The sequence below is a fragment of the Venturia canescens genome, chromosome 7 (assembly GCF_019457755.1).
Source record: "Venturia canescens isolate UGA chromosome 7, ASM1945775v1, whole genome shotgun sequence".
Lineage (NCBI taxonomy): Eukaryota > Metazoa > Arthropoda > Insecta > Hymenoptera > Ichneumonidae > Venturia > Venturia canescens.
Genome location: NC_057427.1, coordinates 11,413,866 through 11,430,036, shown reverse-complemented (window position 1 = coordinate 11,430,036; position 16,171 = coordinate 11,413,866). Strand labels below are relative to the sequence as shown.

The 16,171-nt window shown below is 42.4% G+C and overlaps 2 protein-coding genes across 3 annotated transcripts in view; one reads left to right on the top strand and one right to left on the bottom strand.

The window, feature by feature from the left end:
• The window catches only part of mwh (multiple wing hairs), a 105,936-nt gene that overhangs the window by 38,941 nt on the left and 50,824 nt on the right, over positions 1 to 16,171 (bottom strand). Inside the window, exons 1-2 of one of the 2 annotated variants that reach the window (XM_043423095.1) lie at positions 1,696 to 2,034; positions 53 to 1,423 (exon numbers count right to left, since the gene is read on the bottom strand). The exons of the other annotated variant lie outside the window; for it this stretch is intronic. Of the exons in view, the coding sequence (XP_043279030.1) occupies positions 53 to 261 (209 nt within the window). The 5' untranslated portion in view covers positions 262 to 1,423; positions 1,696 to 2,034. Of the gene's footprint in view, positions 1 to 52; positions 1,424 to 1,695; positions 2,035 to 16,171 lie in introns of those variants that run through there. 2 annotated transcript variants of the gene reach the window in all.
• Sce (E3 ubiquitin-protein ligase Sce) lies at positions 9,701 to 12,458 on the top strand. Its single transcript, XM_043423101.1, has 3 exons — positions 9,701 to 10,216; positions 10,721 to 11,474; positions 11,651 to 12,458. The coding sequence occupies exons 1-3, from the start codon at positions 9,974 to 9,976 to the stop codon at positions 11,866 to 11,868; spliced, it is 1,215 nt and encodes a 404-aa protein (XP_043279036.1). The 5' UTR covers positions 9,701 to 9,973; the 3' UTR covers positions 11,869 to 12,458.

The following is a 16,171-nucleotide window of genomic DNA, read 5'->3' as shown; positions in this document are numbered from 1 at the left end:
CCTACGATTCAGTGGCCTATCAGTGACCGGTAAGTCAGCGAGGTTCGTTTACCTGTCGAAAGTAAGGCTGTCCTGTCGATAATGGCAGCTTTTGCAGTCGGTGCATCGTGACGAGGCCGAAAGTTCGCTCCGCTGCTCGGCGCTTTCTTCGCGATCGTGCAGATCGGTGGGTTCTCTTTTGCCGGTGAATGTTCGTTGTATGAGATAGAGCAGGTACATCGGACGGCTCCGTCGGCAGGGTTGGGACTTGGAGTTGCCCATCGCCGTCGAGAGCTCTTCGTGGCGATCGATCGAAGGCAGTTCGAGGAAAAAGGATGAAAAAAACGTGGGGAACGTTTGACCGCGAAAGCTCTCCCGAGCGGGGGGCTCCGTGGTAACCGATGGAGCTTCTGTAGGTCAATTCCTCTCGAGGGTCTCCAGCGAGGCGATGTTTTATTCGAATGCTTATTTCTCCGGGTCCGCAATTGCGGGTCAAGTGCGAATGACTCGAAAGTAGTTTCACCTGGGGATTTGAAGCGGCGCCCGAGCGGCGCTGTTTCGCGAGGATTTTCCCGCGGACCGCGACGCGAACACTCTTTCAACGTTGTTCACTGATCAACGAGTACCGGAATCGTCGCACACCGTTGGGAAAGAGGAAAGAATGCGTTCGTCGTGAAAAAAGCAGGGTCGGGGATCCGCATCGGGAAATAAGGTTCGCTCGGGAGCCCGGGTCCGGTTACTTCCGATGGGTTTGGCCCCGTCGCGGCGAAGAGTTACCGAAAAACAGCGTCGGAGCGTCGACGAACATGGTAAATTCGCACGACCGATGGGTTCGCACCACTGAAATTGAACCAGGTCGCGGCTCGCGGAGTCTCGTCCCCGAGCATCGAGGTCGTCGCGCGAGTGCGATCGGCGACGAAAAGTCCGTTGGTTAACCCGAATGCATAAGCAATCAGGGCAGATATTGATGAAGTTAATTGACGAGCTCGGTCCCCCGAGAAGCCGACCGATGAGCTTCTCGATCGGGAATATTATCTCGCGAGAATAACGAGTCGCGACGCTCCCCGGCTCGAGGGACTCGGCTCAAACCGCGGCTCGTGTTACACGCGATTCGCGTTTCGGACGTGCACTACACGCTCGCGCGCCCGGATCGCTCGCGGAACGCGGATCTCTCGTAATCTCCTTTTTTCTTCGTTTGCGGCTCGATACGTTGTTTTTATGTTTGGATGCTTTTCCGAGAGCGCACTTCGATGTCCATCCGTCAAAAGCTCACTGTACCGCAGCACTCTTTCGTCGGCAAAAGCCCGACAAAGTATCCGCGATGCGCAGTTACGTACCGATAATTATCGGAATAATACCGATCGCATGTTTCCACCGCGAATTCCCCGGCTCCTTGCTCCAACGAGGCAACATTTTTCCTCCTCCACTCCCGAGCAGCGAGGCCCTGTCGAGGGGAAAAAACGACTCGTCGATTTACGCTTGAGTGTTGAAAAATGCGAGAAATTCGTAAACGTGTGGCGAAAGATTTTTCATCGCCTCAGCACTTCTCTGTTTATTTCCACGGTTTGTGCGATGCCCCTCGTTGGTGGAAGTAAAGAAAAATGACGCGGCGGAGTCGCGCAAGGGACGAGCGAAAATTCAGCTCCGGATGGAAGCACGGCGCGAAAAAGTCTCACAAGCGCCGAGGGCTTTTTTCGCGTCGGCCGAACGACTCACCAGGAAGTTTCGTAATTATGGAGTGGACACTGACGAGTCGACGACACCTGCACGAGCACTCGTCGATGACGATTCGCGGGGGAAACAAAAGAGATGATTTACGACACCCGAGACCCCGGAATGAAACGAGCCCCGATAAAAATTCGATGAGCGATAATAATTGTAAAAGATAACGAGCAGGCAAGTAAGCAGATCCGTGAAACAGGAGAGACGATTTGTAAAATAAAAAAAATACAGGGCTGACGAGGTTTAATAGAATCGAATGATTGTTGCGATTTTAAAAGGTGTTCCGGCGGTGCCGGGTTTCAAGATACGACTGCCCACGACGACGACGTTATAATAAAGCCGGCGAGACGAGAAGCTCCTTCGTACACGTGTTGGAACGACTCCTCGTCGTCCCGCGGCCGATCTCTCTCTCTCTCTCTCTCTTTTTATCCCGCGATCCTCTCCCGGAGACTCCGAGCGAGCGAGCCAGCCAATGCCTCACACAACTCTAAACTCTTGCAACGGTGTGCGCCCGCGTGCATGATAAGAAGAATCTTGCACACCTTTCTTATTCCTCGTCTTACGAGGCGCTCTCCGCGGCTTCGTAAACTCGCTGCGGACTCTGGGTCAAGCCATGACCTACGCTCTTGAGCCAGACGCACTTTGGGTCACGCGCGACGAGCCGGCTGGACACCTTTTTTTATACTTTGTGCCAACGAGGCTAATCAATTAGGGATTTTTATACTTGGAGCAGGAATGCGCACTCCAATTTTTGACAGTTTTGCATTTTAATGTGGATTATTTAATGCTGAGCGCGAGTAATCGGAGACGAAGGACGGACGGTCGGGGCAGAAAGTTTGCGCTGAGGAAAATTGCTCGTTCTCGCTCCAAAGTGTCCAGACGTTCGAACACTTTTGGCAGCCCGAAACGAAGAGCAATCGAAAAAAGGGGTGCGGGGATAAAATGTTAGAATTACTAAAATTTTGAGCAGATAAAATCTCGAGTTTAGAAACTTCGAATGATAATCGGAGACGGATCGACTCGACTAGAGCTTTGAATGCCGAAAATAAAGTAGAAACTACAAGGCTCGAAGCACGTTTACTTGGAAAATAGAATGTAACGATTGCCCATATAGAACAACGACTAAAATATCGTTTTTTCCGGAAATTCGACCATCGCTCTTTCCGTTCACAAATTACTGCGGTCAGCAATACTGTGGATATTCACCATTTCGGGAATATAATAACGAAAGAGCAAATATTGTTGAGGTTGAAATACTGAAAGACCAAAAGTCGAGCGGTCAAAATGGAAAAAGGTTGGAAAGTCGACCGATCGAAATAGAGCAATGGAGCTCAAAATACACGCGTCTCACTCACTCACTCAGACCAGCAGTGATCTCCAATTTCAAACATCGCCATTGTGACTCTCGCGTCTTTTCGAGCCATCGCTGTTCTGTGTATCCAAGTTTTATAAGCTCGAAAAATTCACTTTCGATTTTTTGCTACTCTGTATTCTGGTCTGCTGTCTATAAAACAACTACTCTCCATTTTGAACTGGAAAATATGAACTTCCGACATTGGTATACGGTCTGTAGAAATTCGATTCGAAATGAAAACTGTCGGAAAATAGATTTTCGAGTAAATATACACGGAGAGACTTTTATACGAATATTTCGGATGAATTCGCTAGAAAAATTTGCTATGTTTTGTAGCAGCGCTGTTCTATATCGCCATTCTATTACATTTCACCAAAGTGCATAGTAATTTTGATGCCGAAAGCAGTTCTCTCAAACTTCACTATGCACGACAGGCAAAATTTAGGTCTGCGACATTCTTACATCGAACGATGTATCGATATCCGAATGTCACTCGTGTCTTTGGCGGAATGTTAAAAATAGGTGAATTGGACTGGAAAAATTGCTTGAAATTTTGCCACTGGTTGATTTTCATGTTTATACTCGCAACGCCTCGTACAATTGGTGGGCGCATGAATTTTGCTACGTTATTGAGCAAAATTCACAGTGCGGTAGAAGGGAAAATACAAAACTATGCAATTTTTCGTATATCGCAGAGAAACGACTGCTACGTTATCTCCAAAATTTTCATCAAATCATTTCATTATTTACTATGTTTTTGACGAAAATTCGCTCGGTGTTGATTTTTGATATAGTACAGCGCGTTATTTACTATCAACTGTGGTAATCAAACTTATTTTGCATTATTTGACACACTCTGTAGCGATTATTATTATAATACCGATGTGGTCCGACGTTACTATAAAAACATAGTAATTTTTGCTATAAAAGTCTCTCCGTGTATACGAATTGACAGAAGGAATATTCGCGGTTAAACGCCTAATCCGCTAAACATTCGATGGGATATAAGAATTTCGAATAACTCATATATTTCCCGAGCTTCTAAAATTTCGAAATACCGATCGTTCTGCAACTCGTTAACTCGGCACATTGAACCCTGCTCGCGAAGAAAGCTTTGAAAATTTCCGTTTCGAAGGGAACGAATCTGCAAATAATTCTGTTCCCAGAATCACGTTAACGGGAGAGAAAAAAATGTCTCGAAGGACTTCAAACGCGATTGCTGTCATCGTCCGTAATATTGGGCGAGTGCTGGGAAATGTTAAAATATTTCTCGAGTTTTGTCGCGTAACGAACAACTCGGAGGATTGTCAACATTTTTATTACCCGCTATCGCCTTCGTAATTTAGCGTCTCCTCTCGAGTGTGTACGCATCGAGGAAGGAAAGTTGCGCTGTGAAATCCCGGAGTCAGCGGTGCGCGGCTTTTTCACGCTGAAACAGTCCCTTCTGCGGTTATGCAACGGAGCATGCATATCTGTATACCCAGATAGATATTTTGCGCTAGAATTACAGCAATAACACGGCACGAAATTGAATTTTGAAACACAAATATGGTATCTTTTGCCGCCGCATAAAGCTTTATTATGACGGCACGGTATTGCGTTTAATACCGTAAAAAGAATCACAATACGCCGACACGACGTGCCAATTCGTAATAGCAACAGAACGACAACAGAACAGCACGCTGTGCCGTTGTATTAACCGAATAAGCGTGGGTAATGTAACAGCAACGAAACGGCAATAGAACAGCACGTTGTGCTGCTGTATTGCCAGCAAAAGAACAGCACATCGTGCTGCTGTATTGCCAGCAACAGAACGGCAAAAATAATTTTAACAAATTGAAAAAAAGCGGCCGTTCCGAGGGAGACTCGATCCCGGGACCTTCGGAGTCCTAGTCTGATGCGCTATCCACTACGCTACTAGATGTCTTATAGTTTAGAAACAACAAAACTTCTATATAAATCTTGGTTCACAATTTACATATAAATTTTGTTAGTATGTAAGTACAATATGCTGATAACGGAGTACATACGGCACTAGATTCGAACTCCGAAACTCCCGGGGTCGAATCTCGCTCAGAGCGAACGATTATTTTTTTTCGATTTATCTACATTATTTTGGCTGGCAATCCAGCAGCAGGCAGTGGTATCGCCAGTGTGAAGGCGATACGAATAGAATACCAAAAATAATTTGAATAAATCGAAAAAAGCTATTCCTCCGTGATTTATATAAGAGTTTCGATGTTATTAAAATATAAGACGTTTAGTAACGTAGTGGATAGCGCATCAGACTAGGACTCCGAAGGTCCCGGGATCGAGTCTCCCTCGGAACGGCCGCTTTTTTTCAATTTGTTAAAATTATTTTTGCCGTTCTGTTGCTGGCAATACAGCAGCACGATGTGCTGTTCTTTTGCTGGCAATACAGCAGCACAATGTGCTGTTCTGTTGCTGGCAATACAGCAGCACGATGTGCTGTTCTATTGCTGTTCTGTTGCTGTTACATTACTCACACTATTCGGCAATGCAACAGCACGGCCTGCTGTTCTGTTGCCGTTCTGTTGTTGTAACGCATGCACGCGTATTGCCGACATCTTGTTAATATTATTTTTCACAATTGTGCTGCCAAATTTACCAACGTGCCGTTAGTTTGCAGCTCAACTCGGAAGCAAAATATGCAATATTTACGTCATGCTATTCCGAATTGTAACGTCGTGTTGCTGTAGTTATTCTGTTTCTAATTTTTTCACAGCACGTTTGTCTATCTGGGATATAGGTACGACGGGAGGAGTCAGACAGTCGTAGAAAACGACATGTGTATCAAAAGGATTCGGGACGTGCGAGGAGACAATGTGAATATTAATCGTGAGAAACTTCGTGCTCCAATTCTCATTACAAAGTATAAAGAAATTATAGGATTTTTGCATCGTTGCAGAAGAAATACCGAGGCTTTCGCGAGAGCTCATTTTTTTACGGTCGAAAGATAAATATCAATTGAGAGTTGAAAAATAAATTAGCGACTCTTCAAAATCGTGGGAATCGAAATTTTTGTTACACGAATTATGTCGATAATAATATTTCGTTTCGTTGGCGAGTCAAGGGGGAATATGAGTGCGAAAAAAGAGAGTTTGGGCGCAAAGGAGCTTCTGGATGGTCCAGGGATAGCAGACTGATCGGCGAGAACTTGTTTTACGTTAATATTCAAGTTACGTCATTGAATTTCCACCTCTGAAAAAGGCGTTTTTCTCGAAAACATGTTTTTCGACCTGGTTGACAGCACAACTGTCAAATTTGGTCGAATCGACTTCATACAAAAAGGATTCCCTCCAGAAAACTTATCGCTTATCGTTCACTTTTTTTCAATTAACCATTTACTGCAAAATTTTTGTGTGAAATTCGATTTTTTTTCAAATGCCCGCCACTTTTTTCCAATCAAAATTTATTGTAATTCATTATAATTTGAAATGATTAATTTATTATAATTTAACAATCTTTTTGAATTTTTCATTTCGGATGCCTGCTGTGGCACTCGAGCTGTCAACCTTCGGGGCCTTTTTTCGCACCGCCATTTTGCGAGCGCTCCCCTGCTTAATAGAACGTATACTAAAAATGAAAAAAAATCTCCCCCAATACTTCATTACTTCAATAACGAATACACCAAATTTCAAATAATTTCATCGAGCCACTGTGTCGAAAAAAATTCCCCAAAAGTACCTCGTTTTTCAGCCCGACGCTAACGTCCCCCCTTAAGGAGTTTCGGTACAGGCGATACAATGTTGCCATGCTAAATCATGCTAAAAACATAAAAAATTTCAAAAAGTTTAGAATTTAATAAAATTTGGTGAACATATTCTTTAGTGCCAAATTTGACAATACAATTTTTTTAAGATTTTTCTTCTACACAGTTATCGAGTAATTGATCACTAAAGTTTACGTGTATAAGCATAGCGTTTCCATATATATAGGTATACATTCCGGGCATAAGAAATCTGCTTTAATGCGTAATTACTCGATAACTAAGTAGAAGAAAATTTTGAAAAAATTTGTGTCTTCGCACTTGATGTTGAAGAACATTATCACCAAATTTGATCAATTTATTAATATTTTGACTTTTGTACCGAAACTCCTTAATTACTCGGGAACAGTGACAGCGAGTTCGCACCAGCTACAGCAGTCCGGAGTGGGGGGACCCCGGACGTGGCCGAGCGCCGTCCACGCGCATTCTTTTCGCCAGCCGAGCTCCCTGATTGGCTGCTCACCCGATGAATCGATGTCCCGCGAGCGGTCCATCGGAGGAAAGAATGCCGGAGGACTTTTCTCCCGGAAGTTTGGTGCCCGGCGACTCTTCCGACTGAAGAGAACTCTGGGACGGCCTGTATACGCCCGTTACTTCTGAGCGCCTCGGGGCTCGGATAGATCGGGCCGAAAAGGCGGAAAAAATGTGGGGAAAGAGGAGCAGTCGGGAGACGAGCTCTCGCCCGAGTGTAAGTTACGTTCGACATTAGCGCGTGTCGTCTCGAGTATAAAGTCGATCTACGATTATTATTCTTTTACGATCTTGTTGAATCGAGCATGGAGGAATAAACACGCCGCTCAAAAAGCCATTTTTTCATTATCTTTTCAACGATCCGTTCCAATCTCGTCGGACCGGTTGAGCGCGCGGCTGCTACAAAATTTGATTAATTGTCGATTTCGATAATGCTCGCGATAATGGGAATTGTGACGGGAGCCTCGCTCCTCTCGCGCGGAGTTATACGACTTCGCTTCGGGCCATACGATAACGGGTCGCGAGAGAGGCCAACTGCGTCTAGATCGCCTCTTACTACAGTTACCAGGGTCGCTAGAAATGGCGAGATGCGCAACGTGCAGTCTTACGCCTGTTCCAGTTCACGGCAGAGCACGAGTTCCCTGTGCTTACACTTTTTTTCTATTTCTCAATGTCCCTCCCCGCTCTCGCGCCGCGACCAACTCGCCTCTCTTTTTTTCATGAGGACGATGAGAACACTCGAATACGATAGCTCCCGCGTAACTCGAGATACGTTGCTCGTGCACAGGAGCTTTCATTCTTGAGACCGAAACTTTCGCAATTTTTTTCTGATAAAGATTCAAGCTCGCTGAATATTCGGGGTTATTGTGAAAACTCAGCGAGATTTGAGTATCCGGGATCGTGGCTGCGCGATTTAGCAATAATTGAAGCGAATTCACTGGTCTATGGAAACTCGAGAAATGTTTTTCGAGCTTCGTGTCGATGCTTTGGAGAACTCGCGTTCTTTTGACGGCGTGTATCGTCGAAGCGGTTGGAGCTGAAGAAAAATTCGGGGAATCGAGTTTGTAGAAGATACTATTTTCTACGAAAAAGGTCTTGGCGACTTTTTTCTATCTACGGAAGTTCAGGCCCGAGAGATGCCGAAAGAGACACTTTGAAATCCTGCCTGCGTACGTTCGTGACAGGTCGTTTCAGAGCCTCTCCGAGGACCGAATTCCTGGGGTTAGAAAAATTTTGTAGGGAAGTTATTTGTAGAGAATTTGAATCCCAACAAATTTGGTCCTATGGATTTTTGCTCTAGAGTCAACCGTTTTGGCACTATGGTCGAGGAAAGAAAAATTTCCGTTAATTTTTTATCTCGTAGAAGGGGAATCCGAAAAAAAATAGGTGAAGTGTTTCTCGAACTTCACAGCGCCCACCGTGATAAATGTTTGTAAACACAAGTTCCGAGGTGACGTCGATAAAGATCCTTTACGAATGGAACGACCCATACGTCTATTTATATAGATATGAATATCGTGTGGTCAGTTGTGGTTGAAAAATGATTTCATATTGCGAGAGCGAGTATAAGGATAAAAGAGAAAAAGGACGAGAACGAGAGAGAGAGAGAAAACGATTATTAAAGTAGCCACCACACATCTCTACTCGTATTTCCCTCTGCCGCTATACATAGGATCGGCAAAACCTCATATAGTAACGCCCATCGCACTTTGGATTATACATTTACCGTTACATTATTTATCCGATGCTTGCGAAAGCCAAGCTTTGCTCATAGGTTTATCTCAAAGCATGACTTTTGCTATGCGTCTCATGCAAAACGTACAGTAAAATATTATTGATTTACGATACGATCCTATATCACTATCTCGTTCGTCAACATTTCTCGTCGGATAAGACCCTTCAAGCCAAAAGATTGCACACTGCACCTTTACCTTTTGATCGTTTCATCTTTTGCCGATTGAAAAAACAACATTGTAGTACTGAAACCCCCAGGAGCGCCACTGTGGTAGAAATTATAACTAATGTCAGTTTCTTAATTTGATCCTAAAAAGTTGTAATTAATGAAGAATCGTATATATATTTTCAACTTGGCTTGCGAGTCAAAAACCTTTAATCTGTAATTCGTATTAGGCTTGTTTTACTGAAATTCTATCGAAAATTGCAATAAAAGTGTTATGGAAATTCATTGAAGTCTCTATAAATTTTGGCAATAAAATAATGATTTTATTGGTGTTGTTTTTTTGGAACGATTTTATTTTTCAATTGCTCGTCCCTTTTTTATCGACCTCGGAGTGTCTTGTAGTACGACTTATGCCCGACAGATTCGGGAGTCGCTAGTGCAACACATTCTGCAAATACACGCGTTTGGTCGTGGCGCTCTCTCGTCGTGCTTGCTCGTATTCGCGTCGTTAATTAAATTGCGTTTACGGGGATCTATCATTGAGTCTAAATTTCGCGCAGACCATTCAACAACTCTGGTCATTCATCGATTTTCAGTGGTCAGCTGTTGCATAACCTATATATGTATAATATTATATAATTATATCGCGATAACATACGTTCTGGCGTAATCTAACAATCGGTGAAAGAGTGTGTGCTTTCCATGGGCGAGTGTTTCGTTGCATGGCGTGCAATAATATATCAACAGAAGAATAAAAATGGCGTCCACGGAACAAGTTGGTCTCAACAAAAATTGGGAATTGTCACTTTACGAACTACATCGTATACCCCAAGATCCCATTACCGACAATACCGAAATAGCAGTTAGTCCTCGTAGCTTGCACAGTGAATTGATGTGCCCCATTTGTTTGGACATGCTGAAAAAAACCATGACCACCAAAGAGTGCCTGCATCGTTTTTGCTCCGACTGCATTATCACAGCGCTCCGAAGCGGCAATAAGGTACTTATTTTATCGCTTTATGATCATTTTTTTCCACAATTCTCTCCTTCCGACGATTATTCATCATCTTGATACTTTTTGTGCCCGTTTAACCGAAATTCTTGACAAATGAATGAGATAAATACGGTGCAGTTACTCCATTTTTATCAACTGACACTTGCTCCAAAATTTATAGTATTTTGATGACAGAAAAACAGGCTGTAACTCCGAACCCAAATCGATATTCTGACAGAAATTCGTCAAATTATCATCCTTCGGCATGAACCAAATTTATACTTTTCCGCTCCGCTCTCAATATCGAGCTTTTACAGTCATATGAAATTATGCTGTCAAAGACTTATGAACTTAAAATTTTCTCTGATCGAGTGGATTTTTCTCAGAACTTCAAAAGATTGGCTGAGAAATATTTGTAAATTAACGTAAACAATTGTGAAAATGTAGTGATTATCAACCAAATGTAGAATACATGATACCAAATGACCATGTTTTTGTGACCTCTTGCAGGAATGTCCGACATGTAGAAAAAAATTAGTATCCAAAAGATCGTTGAGGCCAGATCCGAACTTTGATCTCTTGATTCAAAAAATATATCCGAGTAGAGACGAATACGAGGCGCATCAAGAGAGAGTTTTGGCAAAGCTGAACAAATCGCATTCGCAAGCTGCGCTTGTGAATTCGATAACAGAGGGAATAAAATTGCAGAGTCAAAACAGGCCACAGCGGTCAAGAAAGAACGCAAATGAGCCAGAAAATCCTAGCACTCCATCCTACAACAACACACCGAATGTGAGTGCTCCGGCGACTCCGACCCCTAGTGTTATTGCGGCTAACCAAAGTGATTCGTCGCAAAGCGCTACAGGACCCCTGAACAGCAATTGTCCACCGGTGACGAACAATTCGAGCTCGCAAAATTCGAACAGCGTCTCGCAGCCGGCCAGCAGTCCTGCCATTTCGGGCACAACTTCCAGAAACTCAACGACTCCTTCCCCCGGCCCAACAAATCAAATACCAAAGTCTGCTAAGCGAATGAAAAGCTTGCAAAATTCGGAAAACGACTCTTCCAGTGCGGAGGGAGAAACTCCTGGCGGTGAATCCATGGTCGACACAGAAGGCGAAGGCACCAGCGAACCTCTGATGCTCAATGAAATTGAACTCGTCTTCAAACCGCATCCCACAGAAATGGCCGGCGATAATTCCCTCATCAAAGCCCTCAAGGAAAATTGTATCAGATATATAAAAACTACGGCAAACGCTACTGGTAATTATTCACTAAAATGCTCATTATTTCTGTTTTACGAAAAAGTTTTTTTTTATTTTCTCACTGCATATTTTCTTGTCTTCCCTTGTCTGTCGATGCTATTAAATTACATTTGCATTCCTCGTTACTTGCCTGAATATTGGTGTGAATGTTTTTCATTATCGTTTGCTTTACAGTCGACCATCTGAGCAAGTACCTGGCAATGAGGTTGACCCTGGACCTCGACACGGAGTTATCCGAGTCCGACAGGCTATTAAATTTTTGTATTTACATAGCTCCGACGCCTGGTCAGTTGGTAGTGCTGAGCGGGGCTCAAACGCTTCGACAAGTGAACGACAAATTTTGGCGAGTTAATCGTCCACTGGAGATGTATTATTCGTGGAAAAAGACCTAGGGACGGCTCCAAAATTCTCCAACCGAGCCAAGCTAGTCACAAGGTCGTTGTTTCGAAGTTTGAGCAACGTGTGCCTTTCCCCGTGCACGAGCCCGAGCGTTCGTGTAAACAACGGCGAAAAATAAAGCGATCCGGGATCCTCCCAATTTGAAATTCCTCGCGGGGACTACAATCTCCTCCCGAATTTCGAAAAAAAAAATACAAAAATATGATACTGCTGAAGAATACTGATTACATGACAAACGAGACGAGCGAACTTTGTTGAATTTCGCGACCGACGGACCGACTCCCAACTTGAGACCATCCACAATCGTTCGCTCGGTAAAAATCTTGTTACACGGTTTATTTGCTTGATATTTTAAAGAAAATATGAGTTACACGCTATTCTCATTTTATCAGAGAACAAGTTATAACTTATTTTTGTTTCAAAAAATCAAGAATCTCGGACTAAACCGTGTAAACACTTTCCAGCGATCTCTCTTGCATTCACGCAACTCATAGATGACCTTAATTTTATGAAAAAGGGCAAATTTTTATATTTTAATGTAGAACGAGAATAAAAATCATGTTGTGATAAAGTGTGACATAAATAATGTTGTACATTTTTTCTTAAGTTTTGTTTCTTCAACTCTCAACTTTTAAAACTGGGTCGAAAACGACTCAATTCTCTCTTCACCGTAAAACTTTCTCTCTTCGCAATAATAACGTTAAATTTCTTATTATTCTCTTCGTTATTTGATAACGAACAGAACGATGTACGATGGAGTTGCGTTCGATGAAGATTTGATGATAAAATTTTTTGTACCAAAACGCACTTTCATAAAAACAAGAAAAGATACTTTTTGCCAAAAATTCGGGGTCTTGCGCAGACCTCGAGTTTAGTTTCCTCTTGAATTAATATTCTTGCCAAAACCTTTTTTAAAACACTCGATTTTGATCAAACAATTTTTCACCCTGAAATAATTCTGTGCTCACGTTTCCCACTCAATAATTCAAGAAACTCAGCCCCCCCCCTTCCCTTCTCGCGAGCATTTCTCTCTGTGGATCAATAACTACCATAAACTCCTTGGAGCGATTCGAACCGGATTTTCCACCCCCGTGGATTTTCGACCACGATGGGACGGGAGAGGTGCAGGAAAGGATTTTTCCTCAACTTTTTGAGGACCGAAAAATTGGTCGTTCGAAAGTAAATAAAATGGATGAAAAAATACGCTGAAAAACCTCGTACAAAATAACTGAAACGTGACAAAAAATCAATCGATTCGAGACGATTTCTTGAGAAACGTTAACAAAATAAATAAATTGAGAAAAAACCAACGAACGACGTCGAGAAAAATTAAAAAATAGCGGACTGAGACATTATGAAATGAAATAATGAATATGAAAAAAAAAAAAAAAAAAAAAAATGAGGAAAACAAACGTATACTTTGTTGCGATAATCGCGTCTTTTCAAATTAGTGATACGCAGAATTACGAGAAACTATAAATCTCGTGTAAACCGTAATCTCGTCTAATTGGGAGTTATAATGGGCGAGGAACAGGCGTTAATTAGAGCTCGAGCGTAAGGGAGGGAAATAATTACGAGATGCATCCTTGAGCAAGATCTGAGACACCAGGAAGGTTCCCGGGTGGATTATTGTTTGTGGAAATTTCGAGCTATGAATATTTATTCCAATAACATGCTTTTGTTTCTTTTTTCAAATGAAGAACACGACATTGAACTTGCGAAATTCATTTGACAGTAATTCTGATTTTACACTCCTCCGAGTCACTCTCTTCGTCGGTTTCGTCGCTCGAGTAAACGCTTGTTTTCGAGCACATCGACGACGAATCGTATTCGTCAAGATCCTCGATAACGAAGGTTCGACGGCTGTCGCGTTCGCTCATTAATTTCCTTCCTTCGCTCGCCGTTGCACTTTTGCAAGCGTGCATTTTGCTCTCCGAGACATGTTTTCCTGCCATGTCGATCGAGCTCGATGCTTCCTCGCCCGGAAATCTGTTATCAAATCAACGATTCGTTGGCTAATCCTTCCCAGGCAAATATCAAACCGGAAATTCATTTTTTCCTCGAATCTCTCGATGAAAATCGATCCGTTTCAATGCGAAGCCGTCGAAAGAGTTTGAGAGCAGAAAAAACGAATTTTGCATTCGAGTAGAAAAAATACTCACTTCGTTCTATCAGGGTCTTTGTACCAAAGAGGATAATTCGTGAGATCCGATCGTTTGTAAGAAAAAAACGTGTCATCGGGAGGAGGTTGGACCTTGAAGAAAAACGCTCTCGATTATGATTGAGATTTTTGTACTTTGAGAAGGAAAATTGGAACGATGCTAAGGGAAAAAAAAAAAAAAAAAAAAAAAACAGTTATTTGATTGGTGAAAAAGAGCCATTTTTTTCGTAGACTCGGACAAAAATTCGATAAATTGAGCTTTTTTATATAACCAGTTGATATTAAATGTACCGCGTAATTCGGAGATTCGACAGTCTCTTCTAAAAGAGCGGATATTTGTCGAGCGTAATCTTCCGTTCCAGCGAGTCTTTCCAACCTATTGAGAAAGGTTGAAAAAAAAAAGAATTGAGAAAAAGAGGAGCCACAGAATTTTAACAACGAGGAAGCCTGGACGGGGGAGATTGAACGATTTTATCGTGTACTTTGGTGCGAGAGACCAGCCCGCAAACGCATTTCTATATTCACTGGGACAAATATGTACCGGTCTTGAAACTCGACATCCGGAGGGAGTGAATTGTACGTGATTCGAAAGAGTCCCTGATTCAATGGTGTGCGAATACATTCGCGTCAGAATTCCCCTTCTTATGAGGCGTTTCGCGTTAATTTTTTCAATGAGAAACTCCGACGACGTTGAATTTGGAGGACTCGATCAGTTGATTGATGGAATTTCAATTTCTTTGAAAGAGAAATTGAAAAATCTGCGAGTTTTACAAAAAAAGTTGGAACGTCCGTCGAGCACGGGCTTTAAGGTAGATCATGCCCGAAGGATTGCATTTTAAAGGTGTCCAAATTCGATCGATTTTTACTCCCTAACTAAAGGTAAAATCACTTTAAATTAGTGTCAGAGTTATTAGTTCGACATTGTAAATACATTTTTTCAGCTCATCTTTTGGCGAATGAAATTACGAGCCTTCAATTTATCGGGAATCGATCACTGACCGAACCCAAAATTCCGTTCATCCCTGGCGAAAATACGACATTTTTTTATGTCAAAATCACATTATAGAGCGCTAAGGGGAAATAGATAAAGAAAAAAGTTTTAATAAAAAGACAGAAGGCTGTGACAAGAATGGGCCAGGCCAAGAAAAAACAAAATGCCGAAGTAAGCAAATGTGAGGTTATTCGAGTGCTCTTTGCCAATTTCGTTCAATCTTTAAGGCAATATGTCTTCATTACTGGTAAGAAAATCGTCTCGAATTTTTTCCCAAACCTTCATTACATACTTCATTGTTATTGTGTACGTTTTTCATAAACTTCGTGAGAAGCGTCCGTTCGTTGTATGGAAAGATAAACGATTTAGCACGTTTATTTGAAGAGCCAAAAAATTTGAAACGCGTGTCAGTCGACTGCCCATTTAAGTGTAAATTTCAAGACTTTTTAAAGAAAGTCATTTCGTGCATGAACTACCTTAAGTTCGTTAATTTCTTTGGCGATGCCACGCGGATCGCCTTGTAACTAGAGATATAGGAAACACAATAGTGAGGCAAAAAAGTGAGAATCACTCGTGAACCATCTGTCTGGTGAATTCGGATCTCGGTGAGTGGCGAGCCGGAAACTCGGTGTTGGTCGTTCCCCCGTGACGAGCGCCGCTTCCATTATTCTTCGATTTATTATTTTCGAGGCAGTAAAAATTGCCGAAATGAACAGCCACGTCTTCCGGTATATCGAGCCTTGGAAAACTTTGCTTTGATTTATCAATGCCAACCGGAAGTGACGTCCTCGTAGATCTTTTCACAGATTTTTTTCTCTCTACTTTCGAGACTCTGGGACTGCACGAAAAAACCCGAAGCAAAGTTTAATTTTTTTTGGACAAAAGTGTTTTTCTTTATTTTAATGTAGAAATTAATGGTGAATTTCTAACCGTTTAGAGTTTCTTAAAAACAACGACGACAGTGACGTTTGAAGGCTATCCAACTTGACCGATTCTTTGCTCTCCTTTCCTCCGGATTTTTTGGACTTGACGTTACATCGTTTCTCTGACATTTTCAGGCTTCCCTTTGGGTGCTTGTTATCGAACAAAATAATTTCTAAACTATTGCATATTTTTTTTGTCACTGAAATTTAGCATCCTAAAA